Source organism: Haliotis rufescens, unplaced genomic scaffold (genome assembly GCF_023055435.1).
Source record: "Haliotis rufescens isolate VD_foot unplaced genomic scaffold, xgHalRufe1.0.p SCAF_8, whole genome shotgun sequence".
Taxonomy (NCBI): domain Eukaryota; kingdom Metazoa; phylum Mollusca; class Gastropoda; order Lepetellida; family Haliotidae; genus Haliotis; species Haliotis rufescens.
In genome coordinates this window covers 7,187,348-7,208,434 of record NW_025964372.1, presented here as the reverse complement: position 1 = coordinate 7,208,434, position 21,087 = coordinate 7,187,348, and the positions used below count along the sequence as shown (strand labels likewise).

Below are 21,087 nucleotides of genomic sequence, written 5' to 3'. Positions count from 1 at the left end.
ACGGTCAGTAAATCCCTTTGGGGCACCCTCAGTAAATCCCTGTGGGGCACCCTCAGTAAATCCCTGTGGGGCACCCTCAGTAAATCCCTTTGGGGTACCCTCAGTAAATCCCTGTGGGGCACCCTCAGTAAATCCCTTTGGGGCACCCTCAGTAAATCCCTTTGGGGCACCCTCAGTAAATCCCTGTGGGGCACCCTCAGTAAATCCCTTTGGGGCACCCTCAGTAAATCCCTGTGGGGCACCCTCAGTGGGAAGAATTTAGATTGAGCAATCACAGTTGGCTCATGTTTTTACCTGATTTGTGAAGCAATCAGATGTCTTCTTGATTTCCTTAATGGTGGAGTAAAACCAAAACACAAATAAAGAGTTATATATTTGATTTAATTCCTTACAAAAAACAGTGCAAGTTATCAATAATCACATATTGCTTGACTTGTTGTCACACACCAATCATGCGTGGCATCTACATTCACTATAACATGACTACAAAACAACAGTCATGACATGCCTATTATAAATTGATGATGAAAGAGAAAAACTGAAACATAACAGCTAACACAATAAAATAAAATTATGAAATTCAACTGGGATATGTACATGCCATTAGATATAGTTCAAGTCAAAAACTTTCACAACATCACACTGTTTAAATGTCACATGCTTTGTGCCGTACAACAACGTATTTAATAAAACTAAATAAAAATCAGCATGTTTTTGCATCAGGAAGCAATATGTACAAACACACCACTTGATTAAATAAACTTTATTTTGAGCATCACATATTATTATTAAATTAGCATGTTGTTTTTTTCAAATTGACATGACATTCTAAAATTTTTTTTGTATGTCACTATTTTTTTTTAAACATGAAGACGTTGTATTCTACATTAGAGGTGGCAGTGGGGTAGCCTCGTGGTTAAAGTGTTCGCTTGTCATGATAAAGACCCGGGTTCAATTCCCCACATGGGTACAATGTATGAAGCCCATTCTCTGGTCTTCCCTGCTGTGATCTTACAGGAATATTGCTAAAAGCGGCATAAAACCATACTCGTTCACTCCCTCTACAAACAAACCCTTCAATAATTCATAATAATTTATTATAATCCAACTGAGGGAAATCTTATAGAATCTGTACGACCATGTTTGAAAGGAAAACATGTATTCAAATAACAGCATGACAAACGTCAGGCCGTAGTAGAATGAATTATTCCCATACATCAAATCTCTGCTTGTAATGGGTATTTCTGTCTTGAATATACATTTCAAAAACAACATTCTACTTCATACATGGCCCAACACCCTCATTTACCCAAATTATTTACCTTTGATATGATTAAGACAAACATAATTACACTGGAACGAGTGAATGATCCCTTATTCTACTCAAGCATGTGCACACAAATCAGGGCAGTCTCTCGGATGCTGACAGATATACAAGTATCAACTAAACAGGTAACAACATACATTTTTATTCATAACCCTTATGAAACTCAACCATATGCATATTAAAAAGCAAAATTTATGTGCTCTTAATAGATGATAAAAAAAAGAAAAGTAGTAGAAAAATAGTAAAATTCTCAAAACACCTTTGACAATACAAATATCAATAGGTAGACACAAGCAGACAAAGTGGTGTCATGTTGGGAAAGAAACAGTTTCATGTGGGATATTATATAATGAAAATACAAAAATGTCACATATGCTTATTAATTCCGTAACAAATATGATGGTTGACATGGCAAGAATTTGACTGGCAAAATGGTGGAAGTTCGATGACAAGTGACAAATCGATATCTTACACCATGAGAGAATGGAACTAAAACCTTTTCAGCATCACAACAGCCATTAGCTGTTAGAAAGTTAGAGCTTTCCGTTGTAGAAAGCAATGTACCAGAAATGGCTTTGAAAAGGCAAAACTCATTGTTTCAATCTGGTGAGGGGCCTCTTACTATCTGATAATGCTGTTATATGATACTGTCACTTGCATAGCGTCAACCTTTTAATGACAAAACATGAACAGTGAATTATCAGAACTTCTGCTGTTGTTCACATCAGAAATGGGCTACATTTACACGCATGCTTTTCATTTAAAAATATACCAAAAGAAATACATTTTTCCAACAGATTACAAACTTCTTTCATGCCTCCTACTGTTTAAGTAACTTGTTCACACCAAAATACCAGATACACATGTTCAACACTGAGTACAGAGAAAATATCAAGCTATCTCATAATACTACATCAGATCGTTTAAGTAATACACAGTTACACTGACAGTGTATAAGGTCTCGGTCACTACAAAACTATAGAAAATAATTATACAAATATATTGAGTCTAAATGAGTTTTTCAGGCAAAACATCAAACAGACTTGAAACTGCAAGTACAGTCCAGCAAACATGTTCAACAATTTACTTCAACATCACCGGACTTCCGACCACTTCAGAGGGTCCATCTGACTACACTACAACCAAACAGAGTGTTCGACACATGGCCAGCTAGTTAATGAAACTTTAACTTCATTACCTCTGAGTTGATCATAAAGTATTGTCATATGAGAACAAATTAGAAACAAAAACATCTTATAATCCCGTCTTGGTATATCAACAATTATCAACTCAAGACTTATTTCCCCATTTCTTGAAAATACCTGTCTAACATTGACTCCAACAGTCTTCCGGGACGTCTTAGTGTTGCCTTGACTTCTGATTGTGTCAGTGACCTCTGTGTCATTACTTGACCTTCACAACTTGACCTCTTTGAAAGTATGTGTCCTGTTACCTCTTGACCTTTTTGTCACTACATGACCTGTGGATTATTGACCTCTGTGTCACTTGACCTCTGTGTCACTACATGACCTGTGGATTATTGACCTCTGTGTCACTTGACCTCTGTGTCACTACTTGACCTGTGGATTATTGACCTCTGTGTCACTTGACCTCTGTGTCACTACTTGACCTGTGGATTATTGACCTCTGTGTCACTTGACCTCTGTGTCACTACTTGACCTGTGGATTATTGACCTCTGTGTCACTTGACCTCTGTGTCACTACTTGACCTGTGGATTATTGACCTCTGTGTCACTTGACCTCTGTGTTACTCCTTGACCTCTTTTACTACTTGACCTCTGTTACTACTTGACCTCTGTGTCACTCCTTGACCTCTGTTACTACTTGACCTCTGTTACTACTTGACCTGTGTTACTACTTGACCTGTGTTACTACTTGACCTCTGTTACTACTTGACCTCTTTAAATACTTGACCTCTGAGTCACTACTTGACCTGTGGATTATTTACCTCTGTGTCACTTGACCTCTGTGTCACTTGACCTCTGTGTCACTACTTGACCTGTGGATTTTGACCTCTGTGTTACTCCTTGACCTTTTACTACTTGACCTCTGTTACTACTTGACCTGTGTTACTACTTGACCTGTGTTTCTACTTGACCTGTGTTACTACTTGACCTCTGTTACTACTTGACCTCTTTAAATACTTGACCTCTGAGTCACTACTTGACCTGTGGATTATTTACCTCTGTGTCACTTGACCTCTGTGTTACTACTTGACCTCTGAGTCACTACTTGACCTCTGCATCATCATCAAAATCCACTACAGTAAAAATACCTGATAATGCAAATCATGATTTTTCCATCCCTTTACTTATTTCCAATCCTAAATGCATACAAATCAGTTCTACATTCTTCAATACTGATATAAAACACAAGGATTGTCCTGAAACAAACTGAGCATCAACCGAGAAATCTACATTCCATCACTGTCATCCTTCACAGTGATCATAAAAACAATAAATATTATGCATCTATTGCAAACACAACATCAACACACCAAGGTTTTGCATAACATTATAGTTAAGAAAATAGAATAACTGTTCAACAATTGTCTTAATATGGCTTGGCATTTGATTTCAACAGGATGTCACATGCTATAACTCTTCAAAGGAAATCCTAGGAAAAGGGAAGGAACTCTTTCACTCATTCACTCTCCATGCTGTATGCCTCTTTCGTTCCATTTATTTTATTTTACCAAAATCTGCATACTTTTCACAGATAACTCAAAAGACATGTTTTTCGTTTATACTTTCATCAACAGTGCTTTGAAATCAGAAATTAAACTGTGAACCAGCTAAAAAGAAATGTTAGAAAAACATTTACTGTATTCCTGATCTGTGGAACCCTGTGACATCGGTGTGGTGAAATTTGACACGTACTCCATTAAGTTTGTCGAGGCAACATACCACACACCATACTAAACATGGGTCTCCATATATAGAAATGATTACCTTGGTATTACATTCGGAAAAAACCAAGAAATAGGTCTATAACATTCTCTATGTCACATATGCCACGAAATCACAAGATGTAATAATTTTATCTCATCTTGGAAGTTTTGATTCAGATCTTAGACAAGTTTAAGGTAAGGCACACATGACATATACAGGGAGGAATATAACAGTGATGAGACATGCACATTAGCTCTCAAAAACACATCCTGAGAAAGTGGTGAAAGTAAAGGGATATGTTTAAAAATGTATAAAATATTATGGGTATGTACAATTATGCAAAATGTCGTATAAAATCTAAAATGTTCAAATTGCACACGGCCTCTGTGAGCAAACTTAACTCCAATCTGTAGCTGGGTAGCCTTTGTAAAGACCATTGAAGAGAACGGCAAAAGCCACGAGCAGCAGGAATATGGCCATTGTGACCCACCCGAGGGTGGTCTCCCAGGGCAGCTTCTTGATGTTCTTCAGGACAGGAATTCCAAGCAACAGACCTGTAGATAGAAACAGTAGTATCAGAGTGGAACAGTTGGTCTGGACATAGATTGGACATGTCGTGACCACTTGACACCTTCTATGTCCTTAGAACACTCTCTGGCATCAAATATCACACCATCCCTATCTCGACCACCCGCCACCCTCTGTCCCCCCCCCATCTTGACCTCCTGTCACCCTCTGTTCGCATCTTTACCACCTGTCACCCTCTGTCCCCATCTTGACCACCCGCCACCCTCTGTCCACATCTTCACCACCCACAACCCTCTGTCCCCATCTTGACCACCTGTCAACCTCTGTCCCCATCTTGACCAACCGTCCCCATCTTGACCACCCGCCACCCTCTGTCCCCATCTTGACCACCTGTCACCCTCTGTCCCCATCTTGACCACCCGCAACCCTCTGTCCCCATCTTGACCACCTGCCACCCTCTGTCCCCATCTTGACCACCTGTCACCCTCTGTCCCCATCTTGACCACCTGTCACCCTCTGTCCCCATCTTGACCTCCCGCCACCCTCTGTCCCCATCTTGACCACCTGCCACCCTCTGTCCCCATCTTGACCACCTGTCACCCTCTGTCCCCATCTTGACCACCTGTCACCCTCTGTCCCCATCTTGACCACCCGCAACCCTCTGTCCCCATCTTGACCACCTGTCACCCTCTGTCCCCATCTTGACCACCTGTCACCCTCTGTCCCCATCTTGACCACCCGCAACCCTCTGTCCCCATCTTGACCACCTGCCACCCTCTGTCCCCATCTTGACCACCTGTCACCCTCTGTCCCCATCTTGACCACCCGCAACCCTCTGTCCCCATCTTGACCACCTGCCACCCTCTGTCCCCATCTTGACCAACCGTCCCCATCTTGACCACCTGCCACCCTCTGTCCCCATCTTGACCACCTGCCACCCTCTGTCCCCATCTGGACCACCTGCCACCCTCTGGACCACCTGTCACCCTCTGTTCCCATCTTGACCACCTGTCACCCTCTGTCCCCATCTTGACCACCTGTCCCCATCTTGACCAACTGTCCCCATCTTGACCACCTGCCACCCTCTGTCCCCATCTTGACCACCCAAAACCCTCTGTCCCCATCTTGACCACCTGCCACCCTCTGTCCCCATCTTGACCAACTGTCCCCATCTTGACCACCCGCCACCCTCTGTCCCCATCTCGACCACCTGCCACCCTCTGTCCCCATCTTGACCACCTGTCCCCATCTTGACCACCTGTCACCCTCTGTCCCCATCTCGACCACCTGTCACCCTCTGTCCCCATCTTGACCACCTGCCACCCTCTGTCCCCATCTTGACCACCCGCCACCCTCTGTCCCAATCTCGACCACCCACCACCCTCTGTCCCCATCTCGACCACCTGTCACCCTCTGTCCCCATCTCGACCACCTGCCACCCTCTGTCCCCATCTCGACCACCCGCCACCCTCTGTCCCCATCTGGACCACCTGTCACCCTCTGTCCCCATCTCGACCACCTGCCACCCTCTGTCCCCATCTCGACCACCTGCCACCCTCTGTCCCCATCTTGACCACCTGTCACCCTCTGTCCCCATCTCGACCACCTGCCACCCTCTGTCCCCATCTTGACCACCTGTCACCCTCTGTCCCCATCTGGACCACCTGCCACCCTCTGTCCCCATCTGGACCACCTGCCACCCTCTGTCCCCATCTGGACCACCTGTCACCCTCTGTCCCCATCTCGACCACCTGTCACCCTCTGTCCCAATCTTGACCACCCACCACCCTCTGTCCCCATCTTGACCTCCCGCCACCCTCTGTGACCAGCTCGACCACCTGTCACCCTCTGTGACCAACTTGACCGCCTGCCAGCCTCTGTCCCCATCTTGACCACTCACCTGTGAGGAAGCCTCCAACATGAGCAGACACTCCCACCTTCTGGTCCTCTGGTGCTGTGACTCGTCTGTAGATGGCAAGACTGGTATCTGGCACAACTGAAACATTGGGATGGTGGAGGCGACCTTTACAATCTCTGATACACAGAAACATTGGGATGGTGGAGGCGGCCTTTACAATCTCTGATACACAGAAATATTGGGATGGTGGAGGCGACCTTTACAATCTCTGATACACAGAAACATTGGGATGGTGGACGCGACCTTTACAGACTCTGATACACAGAAACATTGGGATAAGTGGAGGTGACCTTTACAGACTCTGATACACAGAAACATTGGGATGAGTGGAGGTGACCTTTACAATCTCTGATACACAGAAACATTAGGATGGTGGAGGCGGCCTTTACAATCTCTGATACACAGAAACATTGGGATGAGTGGAGGTGACCTTTACAATCTCTGATACACAGAAACATTGGGATGGTGGAGGCGGCCTTTACAATCTCTGATACACAGAAACATTGGGATGGTGGAGGCGGCCTTTACAATCTCTGATACACAGAAACATTGGGATGGTGGAGGCGGCCTTTACAATCTCTGATACACAGAAACATTAGGATGAGTGAAGGTGGCCTTTACAATCTCTGATACACAGAAACATTGGGATGGTGGAGGCGACCTTTACAATCTCTGATACACAGAAACATTGGGATGGTGGAGGCGACCTTTACAAACTCTGATACACAGAAACATTGGGATGGTGGAGGCGACCTTTACAAACTCTGATACACAGAAACATTGGGATGGTGGAGGCGACCTTTACAAACTCTGATACACAGAAACATTGGGATGGTGGAGGCGGCCTTTACAATCTCTGATACACAGAAACATTGGGATGGTGGAGGCGGCCTTTACAATCTCTGATACACAGAAACATTTGGCTTAATCCCCCTGACTAACAGGTTTAGAAGATAGCTAGGCAGATTGGGCATTCTGGGAGGCAGCTCTGCTTATGGTCTGCTAGACATGTTGGTAATACTTGAAACATGAAAATGTTTAAAGTATTTGCTACAGGTGTTGTTAAAATGAGATTCGTACTTCAATAGATCTATCAACCTAAACACAGTACTGATGTCCACTATTTCTACTTGTCACTGACATATTACCATCAGGGTCTGTTGTGTGACTCACCAAGCACCAGGATGATGACGAGTCGGACCGGCGCACTCAGCATCACACGCACAATGTTCCCCTCACAGCACTTGTAGTTCATCTCCTTCCAGTTCTGTAACATCACGGAGACCACATCATTACATGTGAACACCATCACAGAGTCCATGTGATTACATGTGAACACCATCACAGAGACCACGTGATTACATGAGAACACTATCACAGAGACCAAGCTATTACATGTGAACACTATCACAGACACCACATGATTACATGAGAACACCATCACAGAGACCACGTGATTACATGTGAACACTATCACAGACACCACATGATTACATGTGAACACCATCAGAGACCACGTGATTACATGAGAACACCATCAGAGGCCACGTGATTACATGTGAACACTATCACAATTCCATTATAACAAGTAATGTGTCTGGATACTTAAACATTTTGGTTTAGACCATCCCAAAAGGTCACACTTCATGTCACATGATACCTATTTTGCCAGGCAACCCAGCTTGCTGTGGCGAAGGACTGTGAACCATGAGGAGACGTACCGTAGCTACTGCAGCTAAATGAGCCCCCAAGAGAGCGTACACCCCTCCACTAGCTCCCACCAGCGCCACGGAATGGTCTGTCACAGAGTGGGCCAGGGAACCTGGATAACAGATATCATGTTTCACACACTGTTGAACAACAAGCAGAATATAAAACTTTTTAAATGGGGAATTAGTACATTTATTTCTGTATTTTTGATCTACATGAACTCCCATTGCTGGGATGAAACGACCCCACACGAGTACACCCCCTGCGTACGACTAGCCGCCGGTCTGAGATGTACCTACCTGCTAGAACACCACACAAGTACACCACCATGACTCTCCACCACTTGTGTACAATCTCCAGCGGCAGGCCAAACAACAGCTGGAACACCATGTTCGATACAATATGCAGCCATCTGGAAGAAATGTCCTCTTTTTAGATTCTTAATAATATCAATAAAACGAGAATTCTTTATACAACTGACAACTGACAACCAACAGTATACTTTTCCTCACATAATTACAGATTGGAACAAATTTCCTCAGGAGGACTTCTGAAAAATGTAATTATACATTTTTCCTTTGGTATCCTTTGAATGCTCAAGACACAACAGGAGAGTAGAAACAAGCATAATACATAAGAAATACATAAGAAATACATAATACATAAAATAATTGTTAAAATCTTTTAGTTTTGCCCGGTTAAAGATCTGGTCTCTTTATATGTCAAGAAGGTCCAGATATTAATGGGAGATTTATCTCTGTGACTCAAACAATGGGCCATGGTGGATGATGAATTTGAAAGCCCTGTGAATTTGGCTTTTTGGAAATATTAAGCTTCTGATGAGAAACTGTATTTTGTTTTGGCCATGTAGTCTAATAAAATGTTAATTGAACCTGTTCTGTCACAAATGACAAAACTCATATTTACTCAAGAAATTAAATTGAATTCAGCAATAAAGGAAGCATTCGTAAAATATCTCCATGGCTGACAAAGCTGATTTGACATGCAGTTAATTATCCCGAGGCAAATATTTTCTCCCCATATTTCCATGATCACAAATGTTTCGTTCTTAAATCCTCAGGGATTTATCAAATTTAAAAAAAATATTTTTTTATATTGTTCAAAATTGGACATTTTTAACTTTTCATATTTCTGTAAATTCTGTGGTATTTGGGACATTTATAACTCAAATTGGGAATTTTGCTGTCATTTGCTGCAAACCTGGGGCCAAATATCTGCCTCTAAGCAGGTCTGGAAAAATCACGTATCCATAATGTTAATTTCCCAGTCATTTGATCAACACTGCTCAAACAGACAGTTTACCCATATTTCCATGGGAATATTTTTTCAAACATTTTTAGATATAATGTTTTGATTATACATTGCGATGCTTGCAATGAAGGGTCACCAGCTCTATGCACCAATTTTGACACACAGAGTCCGCTTCTGTTTCACATACCCTTGATGTATAAACATGTATGTGAGATATCTCCAGGCCTCGTATCTGCGCCGCGGTGTGTACACGAGGGGACTGTACATGGGCACTCCACTCGTGGCAGTCACAGGACTACTTGTCTTGGCCAACTCCGCAGCGTAAACACCAAATATCACAATCTGGGGAGGAAGTGAGAGTGTGTTAGCTTCAGAGTTACCTCCCTTTGATCAGAATTTGCACATCACATCTCTGTGGCCAGATGTTGCTGGAGTTTTCATGAATTCATGATTGCAAGATGGCATACATTGTATTCCAGACTGATATTGTGTTCTAGTTTAATGTATCATTAATATTATACTGTCTGGAGCTGCATTATGACGTCATATATATATGGTTAGAGAAGGGTGGGAGTGATTGACCGATGGTTATTTTCAGGTAAGGTCATGTTTGTTTGTTGTTTAATGCCGCACTCAGCAATATTCAAGCTAAATGACGGCCGTCTGTGAATTATTGAACAATGATAACCAGACAATTCAGTTATTGACACTATGAGCATTGATCCACGCAATTGGGATAGGATGACATGCATGAACCAAGTAAGCGAGCCTAACCAACCGATCCCGTCGCCTCTCATGGCAAACATGGGTTGGTGAAGACCTATTCTAACACAGATCTTCACGGGTTGGTATGGTTTTAACTTTAATGGAACTGGCATTTAGCTGATAATGAGCTGCTTCAAATATTTCAAGAACATCTGAAAATTATTTTTAGGTGTTGAGCAAATTTTGAGGTTTCGTTCCACTTTATGTTCCATATCGTCTTGACAAAGTGAGAACAAGTCTGGCAGAGTGGGCAAACGTAACACACAAATGTGGACAATCATCACCCATAGAATCAGAAAGAGTCACATTTATACACAGCCAAACACAAACAGACACAAGCAGACACAGCCAGACACAAGCAGGCAGGGCCAGACAGAGGCAGACACGGCCAGACAGAGGCAGACACTGCCAGACAGAGGCAGACCCAGCCAGACAGAGGCAGACACAGCCAGAAAGAGGCAGGCACAGGCAGACACAGGCAGGCAGGGCCAGACACAAGCAGACAGAGGCAGGCACTGCCAGACAGAGGCAGACACAGCCAGAAAGAGGCAGGCACAGGCAGACACAGGCAGGCACAGGCAGACACAAGCAGACAGAGGCAGGCACTGCCAGACAGAGGCAGACACGGCCAGACAGAGGCAGACACAGCCAGACAGAGGCAGACACAAGCAGACAGAGGCAGGCACTGCCAGACAGAGACAGACACAGGCAGGCACTGCCAGACAGAGGCAGACACAGCCAGAAAGAGGCAGGCACAGGCAGGCACTGCCAGACAGAGGCAGACACAGCCAGACAGAGGCAGGCACTGCCAGACAGAGGCAGACACAGCCAGACAGAGGCAGGCACTGCCAGACAGAGGCAGACACAGCCAGACAGAGGCAGGCACTGCCAGACAGAGGCAGACACAGCCAGACAGAGGCAGACACAGCCAGACACAAGCAGACAGAGGCAGACACAAGCAGACAGAGGCAGGCACTGCCAGACAGAGGCAGACACAGCCAGACAGAGGCAGACACAGGCAGGCAGGGCCAGATACAAGCAGACACAAGCAGACAGAGGCAGACACAAGCAGACAGAGGCAGGCACTGCCAGACACAAGCAGGCAGGGCCAGACAGAGGCAGACACAGCCAGACAGAGGCAGGCACTGCCAGAAAGAGGCAGACACAGCCAGACAGAGGCAGGCACTGCCAGACAGAGGCAGACACGGCCAGACAGAGGCAGACACAGCCAGACAGAGGCAGACAGAGGCAGGCACTGCCAGACAGAGGCATACACGGCCAGACAGAGGCAGGCACTGCCAGACAGAGGCAGACACGGCCAGACAGAGGCAGGCACTGCTAGACAGAGGCAGACAGAGGCAGGCACTGCCAGACAGAGGCAGACAGAGGCAGGCACTGCCAGACAGAGGCAGGCACTGCCAGACACAAGCAGACAGAGGTAGGCACTGCTAGACACAAGCAGAGAGAGGCAGACACAGGCAGGCACTGCCAGACACAAGCAGACAGAGCCAGACACAGGCAGACAGAGCCAGACACAGGCAGGCACAGGCAGGCACTGCCAGCATGTTTCTTTCTGAACTGATGTTCTTCTCCCACTGACTGTGTGACTCACCTCGGCGGTGCTGATGAGGAGGATGAAGAGTGGTGGTGGCCGGCAGTTGTAGTTGGCGAGGAAGTCCTTCCTCATACTCTGGGGCACGATGTTGGCAATGGCTGCCCCAAGGACGCTTGTGAAAGCCGACCTCTCAGACTTTGTCAGACCCTCATTGCTGGTCATCTGAAACCATTGAGACACAAGCAACGGATAAACATCAATTACTGTGGAATGTTGTCAAAGTTTTGTTCAAACTGAAAATGTAGTGATAAAATTTGCCTATACTCAAATATTTGGTCTGATTTTGGATGACGGCTAAGTGACAAATATAATGCAAAACATTTGATCCTTTCATCTCAATAACAAGAGCGTAATGGTTGACACAATCACATGAGGCAGTGAAGGTGTCATCAGCTGAATTCAAATAGGGGACATTGCTTCCAGCATGTCCAGGATCGGTGAGCATGTGTGCTTCAAGACAGTGCTACTTACAAGATTGACGAACTCGGTGTATGTGATCATGTTGTCATCGTTGTAGTCGGCTCGGTCCAGCAGCTGGTTCAGTCGCTGCTTGCTGATCCTGTCTGTGATGCCCTCCTCCTGCATCTCTCGCTGCAGCTCCCCCATCGCCACACCCTCCGGCCCATGCTGCAACAACAGCAACAGCATGACAACAACAGCCTCTACCCAATCACCACACCCTCCGACCCATGCTGCAACAATAACAACAGCATGACAACAACAGCCTCTACCCAATCACCACACCCTCCGGCCCATGCTGCAACAACAACAGTATTACAACAACGGCCTCTACCCCATCACCACACCCTCCGGCCCATGCTGCAACAACAACAACAGTATGACAACAACAGCCTCTACCCCATCACCACACCCTCCGGCCCATGCTGCAACAACAACAACAGTATGACAACAACAGCCTCTACCCCATCACCACAACCTCTGGCCCATGCTGCAACAACAACAACAACATGACAACAACAGTCTCAACCCCCATCACCACAACCTCTGGCCCATGCTGCAACAACAGTATGACAACAACAGCCTCTACCCAATCACCACACCCTCCGGCCCATGCTGCAACAACAGTATGACAACAACAGCCTCTACTCCATCACCACACCCTCCGGCTCATGCTGCAACAACAACAACAACAACAACAGCATGACACAGTGGTCACAACCGTTCCCAGGCCCAATGGTTAAACAAAAAACAGAGCATGATAAGCGACGGTCAATGTTATCTGTTGTGCAACAACACAACATGAAAATATACACAACAACAGGTAACGCTGTCACTAGGTGCTTTGTTTGGATACTCTATAGAATACATGAAAACATTTGCCATATTCAGGAGATGTATTGCATCATTACAATAGGTTATCAATGATCAAACATAACCTATTTAGTAAGGCTAGAACACTCCACTCCACTCCACTCTGCATCATGTCTCAAGTATCTACAGACTGAGACACTTCTTATGTGTGGTCCAGTTGATTTACAGGATGAAATACACCATCAACGTAGATCTACCAAACATTCTTGTGAATCCCATTTGTCAACACCTATTGGACACAGGTGCCTTGAACATGTAGAAATATGATGAAATACACCATCAACGTAGACCTACCAAACATTCTTGTGAATCCCATTTGTCAACACCTATTGGACACAGGTGCCTTGAACATGTAGAAATATGATGAAATACACCACAAACGTGGACCTACCAAACATTCTTGTAAATGCCATTTGTCAACACCTATTGGACACAGCTGCCTTGAACATGTAGAAATATGATGAAAAACACCTCAAACGTAGATCTACCAAACATTCTTGTGAATCCCATTTCTCAACACCTATTGGACACAGCTGCCTTGAACATGTAAAACAGTTTGTTTTAAAAAAAAAGATGTTTAACAAAATAAAAATGTCTCCCGCCTCACAATTTTGAAAAATTTGGGCGAACTCATAGTTAATTCATTGTGGCCTAAACTTGAGAAAGTTATTACTAGCAATAGCTTTAAGTTTATTCTCGTACCAACATCCTTGTTGTGTATCACAACCTCACAAAGCATCCTGATGTTATTATAATGAGTCATCTGATGCCTAGAATACATGTAATATTAGGTGGGATACAGTTATTTAATACAAGCACTAAAGGGTCTATATCCACAATCAGCCATTGTGTCATCTCTTCAAGGTTCCGCAGCCTGTCCTGACTTGTTTCCATCACTTCCTATCTCCATCACTGTGATGGGCGTAGACGAACATATAGTCTGTCAAATCTTGTAATACACAATAAATTTCTCTCCTCCCAAATAAGTATGGACACTGAACAGAACTGGCTAGACTTGTTTTTTGTTTCATAAAATACATAAACTCCCCAGCTATGGTGCTGGACTACGATGGGAGTAATGCTTGGGTTAGGTGACACAGTGCTCGGCATGGTCCTTAGCCCAGTATTATAGCCGTTAGTTGGCTGACTAATATGTTCAACTTAGATCTGGTTTAGTCTACACTAGTTGGGTGATATTCAACTTATATATCAGACCATGACACAATGTATGGATAACAACTTCTTTAATACTGTAAAGGCGACGTTTTGGTATAGATCCTAATACCGTTGTCAAGCAAGACTCTGGTAACTACAGATACTATTTTTTCCTGTTTGTGACTTGAAATCGATTTATGTAAACATCCAGATTGAACAGCTTTTCTGACAGGGAACTGGGGACATGCCCTGCCGCAAAGTCCCCATCTGGGCATCATGACAGAAAATTCAAGGATAAAACAAGTAAATTCTGATATGTCCGCCATTCTTGCAATGTGCTGTCCCCTACTCTGGCTACAGACCAAGTGTCACCTGAGTCCTAGATTTTCAGCTGGCAACATGTTGCAGGAAACACACACCATGTGCACAGTGTAGTAACACTGACACTGAACTGACGACCACAGCCGGTAGTTACAACCCGATATGCTTCTCACAAGGCTATCTGTGCTTGTTTCAGCATGAGTGGAATACAAAATTAAACGTTTATTTATATTACAGATTTGCACTTAACCATGTAAAAATACATTCAATTATCTGATATCTTATGACATAAACATTTGCCCCCAAAAAAGCATCTAAGCATTGGCTTACAATTTCTGAAATTTGAAGTCTGTTGTATCCTTGCAATATGCTACTTATTGTAATGACATATTTATTAAAGTCCCCACTGAACAATAATAATAATCATGATAATAGGTCACCACTGGTCACCAATATTTCTGTACACAAATCTATTTTGGTTTATATGAATAAAATATACTTACTCTGTCAAAGATCGGTTTGAAGTTCTGTTTGAAAGTTTCCACCATTCAGCACCATCCGGATCATGAGACATCAGTATAGCCAATGAGAAGGCAGATAAATAAATTGTCACCAATCAGGATGAAGAGTCAGATATGAAAATGAAGAGAGAACATTTGTTAGCTTAAATGAAGTACATTCAACATGGTAATATAGATATTTTACCTTCACATATTTTTATATATCTCCTTCAAAATTAGTCATGTCCAAGACTCACAAAACTAGAATGTGATTTTCCTGAAAAACAACCCCCAAAAGTCTCCCCCATTCTTTTTTTGAGACACAAGTAGCTGTGTAGAATTATTAAAACATATACCATTACGAATAACTACGTTTAGTGCCAATAGATCACAGCTTCAAGTTAGAGTTACCTGCCCCCGCAGTGTATTATTTGTATGCTGGTTGTTTAATGCCGCACTCAGCAATAATAAAATAATCCAGTCTGGACCAGACAATCCAGTGATTGATAACATGAGCACCGATATACGCAATTGGGATACGATAACATGCATCGACTAAGTCAGCGAGTCTGACCACCTGATTCCGTTAGTCTCTTCTTACGACAAGCATAGTTGTCTTTTAAAGCAAACATGGGTTGCTGAAGACCTATTCTACCCCAGATCTTCACAGGTCCTGCAGTGTATTGAAGTTCTAGGTTGATAATGAACAGTAGTTTGCAGAATAAAGAAATAATTTTTGTATGTGTTTTCATTTGTGTATTTATGTTTCACATTAATAAAACATAATATTTGAAAACTGAACTAGAATTTGTTTCCCACCAACTGAAACTAATTAAATCTGGAACTGCACTTATTATTAACGTGTCATGTGTTTGGTCACCTCAATTAATATGAGACCGAGGAAGTGGTGCAATGGCATCAAGTGTCAAGCATCCTATACTCACAACAGTGGATGTGATATACATGCAAATTCTCTACCGATATGTTTGTCATGAGCACAGGATAATAATGTCCCTTGTTAAGAAAGACATTTTATCATGTCCTTCCCTCGATTGAACGACTACACACCAGCCTAAAGTGCCACACATAACATACATGTCCTAATGCACAGCAGGCGGCGATCACCTCTACGACCTCCACATTTCATTCTTGGAAATAATGGTTATTAATAACCTCGAATCATTATGTACTTGACCTAATTCCATCTGCCATGCATGACAACCACATGGATTCAACACCACAAAATACTACTACAGGTCCTACAGTCACTTCACTTCTACATCACTACAGCCACTACATACATAAATATTAAATATCAGCTAGTACTAAGTTATTATAACAAAACAAGCAACAAGTAAGCGTTTGTTGGGTACTATCACAGAATGCTTTTATCCAGGGTGTGATGAAGATGCAATCCCCCCAACATGTTTTTGTGACCTCCCTTTGGTTGTTCATAGTTTCCATGACCCTCTCATCATGATGTGTGATGCATTCATTGTCAAAGAAAATGAAACGAAACGATTATTATTTATATTTAAACCATAAAATGATTCGCCATTTTTTCATGGACCCTTGAACTTGCTCATGAACCCCGTTTTCTGCATGCTCCTATATTCAATAAACTGTACAAGAAAACGATGCTTAAACTTAAGATTCTGTTGACCACAAAAACAGTTCTCATTACCATAAGTTAAGACCCATTCGTTTTATGTATTACAGAGGCAGCAGGCAAAGCAAAGAAAATATTACCGTGTCATGGTCAATTTGTGGTCATGTTCCTAAAACTCCAGAAAAAAAGGTCATGCTTTTCGTAAGAGGGGACTAATTGGATTGGGTGGTTCTGAGGCTCACTGACTTGGTTGATGCATGTCATCGATCTCAATTGCGTGGATCGATGCTCATGATGCCAATCACTGGATTGTCTGGTCCAGACTCGATTATTTACAGACCGCTGTCATATAGCTGGAATATTTCTGAGTGCGGCGTTAAACAACAAACAATCAAACAAACAAACAGGCAAAAACGTATATCTTTCATCTGTGATGTAAAGTTATGCCTTCAAAGCATTGCAAATATTGTCATTGGTAAATCTAGAGCAGCTAAATAAAAAGCTCACAGCTGTGAGATGCTGAGATGCTGAATGGATGAGTGAGTGTTCCTGGGATACATGGACATACATGTGATGCTTTGTCTGGCTATTTGTGGACATAATGGGACCAATAGGCTTTTTGAGTTAATCCCTGGGTAAATTCAAGGCCATGTTCACGTCCGAAATGTGACCATTGACATGGGAAAACTAGCTGTTGGAATCGTTGCAAAATTTGTATTTATATATACAGCCCCTCTTTTACCATCCAACGTTTATTGATTGCAACTGAAAAATGTTATTAAATGAAAGCGGCCTACAGTCAAGTTGAAATGGAGGCCAATGCTGGTCTGGCATCAGCCTTAAAAGGCATTTTGTAAGTTCACTTGGAAGAACATCATGACCCCTAGTTGAAACCCCCAGTTTCTACAGAGTTTATTCTTTAGTACACCAAACCATACACTTGATAAAGTACATTGTTGTAATCATGTTCATGAACCAGAATACAAGACTCATTTGAATATTGCATTGTTGAACAGCTATGGTGGCAAACATCCCCTGTAATTCAGTGAAAGCTTAAATATCTATATTACAACTGGTATTTATCAGTTGTGTAATTTTAATTCAATAAAAAATATTGTGACTGATAAGATGAACATATTTGTTGACATTTTAGTTATGAAATTTGTGTTGCCTTATCTGTAAAGGAAGTGGTAGAACGCTATTGACAAAAGGTTGATCTGTAGTTGCAGCAGCAGCCTTATCAGCAAAGGAACCACACACCCTTTTGAAAGCCAAATGAAGTATGTTGTAGACACCCCCCTCCCCCCAGCAGCAGCATAAAACACATGAGCATAACACGGGGACACAAGTGATGCTGGCCATGCTGCTCATGTCAACATATCGTGTAGCACCTAGAGCATGTCACACAGGGACACAAGTGATGCTGGCCATGCTGCTCATGTCAACATATCGTGTAGCACCTAGAGCATGTCACACAGGGACACAAGTGATGCTGGCCATGCTGCTCATGTCAACATATCGTGTAGCACCTAGAGCATGTCACACAGCACTGTAGTTCCTGGTGCCTGTCTGCAGGACACGGGACTTCACAACACAACATGTTGAGCTACATAGAGCCATAAGCCATGGAACATTTCACCCAGCTGCCTAATCAATCAGTCATCCATTACACAATGATCTTTCTTCAGCAATATTTCTGAAAGATTTGTTTCCAAAGCAAAGCAACTAGATCTACATCATGAATTAATTCAAAGACTATAATCAAGTGTTCTAAACTTTAAAATTACATAAAATAAGTTACACAATCAGTGAAAAACAACATATTTTTTTCACCACCCACTTTTTTGTTGCTTGAGGTTGGAGATGAGAAACACATAAATATGGATGGCCCAACAGTATGGAGTGTCATTTCAAAATGTCACTTGCTCTACCCTTAGTAACAGTCAGGCATTTTCTATTGCAAACCTGTTCCTGCTATTTTTTAACCCTTTAACAATGCTTGCTAATAGTTATCCCTACACATAAAAGATGCAGTCAAGCTGACACAGGTTTCATTCACACAGTTCACAGCACAGGCTTCAGCCTAACAGAAATACAGAATTAACTTATGTGTAAGCTGTATTTATCCTAATGAAAGAAATATTTCTGATGCTCTACATCGTCAGAATGAGGTAACTTTACAATCATATGTTAAGTAGAAGAATCGATGTCTGGAAACTTTACTATCACATGTCAAGTAGAAAAATCAATGTCTGGAAACTTTACTATCATATGTCAAGTAGAAAAATCGATGTCTGGAAACTTTACTATCATATGTCAAGTAGAAGAATTGATGTCTGGAAACTTTACTATCATATGTTAAGTAGAAAAATCGATGTCTGGAAACTTTACTATCATATGTCAAGTAGAAGAATTGATGTCTGGAAACTTTACTATCATATGTCAAGTAGAAAAATCGATGTCTGGAAACTTTACTATCATATGTTAAGTAGAAGAATCGATGTCTGGAAACTTTACTATCATATGTCAAAAAGAAGAATCGATGTCTGGAAACTTTACTATCATATGTTAAGTAGAAAAATCGATGTCTGGAAACTTTACTATCATATGTCAAGTAGAAGAATTGATGTCTGGAAACTTTACTATCATATGTCAAGTAGAAAAATCGATGTCTGGAAACTTTACTATCATATGTTAAGTAGAAGAATCGATGTCTGGAAACTTTACTATCATATGTTAAGTAGAAAAATCGATGTCTGGAAACTTTACTATCATATGTCAAGTAGAAGAATCGATGTCTGGAAACTTTACTATCATATGTCAAGTAGAAAAATCGATGTCTGGAAACTTTACTATCATATGTTAAGTAGAAGAATCGATGTCTGGAAACTTTACTATCATATGTCAAAAAGAAGAATCGATGTCTGGAAACTTTACTATCATATGTTAAGTAGAAAAATCGATGTCTGGAAACTTTACTATCATATGTCAAGTAGAAGAATCGATGTCTGGAAACTTTACTATCATATGTCAAGTAGAAAAATCGATGACTGGAAACTTTACTATCATATGTTAAGTAGAAGAATCGATGTCTGGAAACTTTACTATCATATGTCAAGTAGAAAAATCGATGACTGGAAACTTTACTATCATATGTCAAGTAGAAAAATCGATGACTGGAAACTTTACTATCATATGTTAAGTAGAAGAATCGATGTCTGGAAACTTTACTATCATATGTTAAGTAGAAAAATCGATGTCTGGAAACTTTACTATCATATGTCAAGTAGAAGAATCGATGTCTGGAAACTTTACTATCATATGTCAAGTAGAAAAATCGATGTCTGGAAACTTTACTATCATATGTTAAGTAGAAGAATCGATGTCTGGAAACTTTACTATCATATGTCAAGTAGAAGAATTGATGTCTGGAAACTTTACTATCATATGTCAAGTAGAAAAATCGATGTCTGGAAACTTTACTATCATATGTTAAGTAGAAGAATCGATGTCTGGAAACTTTACTATCATATGTCAAAAAGAAGAATCGATGTCTGGAAACTTTACTATCATATGTTAAGTAGAAAAATCGATGTCTGGAAACTTTACTATCATATGTCAAGTAGAAGAATCGATGTCTGGAAACTTTACTATCATATGTCAAGTAGAAAAATCGATGTCTGGAAACTTTACTATCATATGTTAAGTAGAAGAATCGATGTCTGGAAACTTTACTATCATATGTCAAAAAGAAGAATCGATGTCTGGAAACTTTACTATCATATGTTAAGTAGAAAAATCGATGTCTGGAAACTTTACTATCATATGTCAAGTAGAAGAATCGATGTCTGGAAACTTTACTATCATATGTCAAGTAGAAAAATCGATGACTGGAAACTTTACTATCATATGTTAAGTAGAAGAATCGATGTCTGGAAACTTTACTATCATATGTCAAGTAGAAAAATCGATGACTGGAAACTTTACTATCATATGTCAAGTAGAAAAATCGATGACTGGAAACTTTACTATCATATGTTAAGTAGAAGAATCGATGTCTGGAAACTTTACTATCATATGTTAAGTAGAAAAATCGATGTCTGGAAACTTTACTATCATATGT

At 41.9% G+C, this 21,087-nt stretch overlaps 1 protein-coding gene across 27 annotated transcripts in view; it reads right to left on the bottom strand.

Moving 5' to 3' along the window:
- Nucleotides 1-362: 362 nt before the first annotated feature.
- Nucleotides 363-21,087, bottom strand: part of LOC124148974 (rhomboid-related protein 2-like) — a 37,954-nt gene continuing 17,229 nt past the window's right edge. For 2 of the 27 annotated variants that reach the window (XM_046520280.2, XM_046520282.2), the window contains exons 2-10: nt 15,359-15,382; nt 12,519-12,674; nt 12,045-12,209; nt 9,855-10,009; nt 8,695-8,807; nt 8,407-8,507; nt 7,859-7,952; nt 6,668-6,763; nt 363-4,793 (exon numbers count right to left, since the gene is read on the bottom strand). In XM_046520280.2, coding sequence (XP_046376236.1) covers nt 4,636-4,793; nt 6,668-6,763; nt 7,859-7,952; nt 8,407-8,507; nt 8,695-8,807; nt 9,855-10,009; nt 12,045-12,209; nt 12,519-12,674; nt 15,359-15,382 — 1,062 coding nt within the window. In that variant the 3' untranslated portion in view covers nt 363-4,635. The remainder of the gene's footprint in view (nt 4,794-6,667; nt 6,764-7,858; nt 7,953-8,406; nt 8,508-8,694; nt 8,808-9,854; nt 10,010-12,044; nt 12,210-12,518; nt 12,675-15,358; nt 15,383-21,087) is intronic. The other 25 variants (XR_007219317.1, XR_007219321.1, XR_007219311.1 and 22 more) reach the window with 25 other exon arrangements.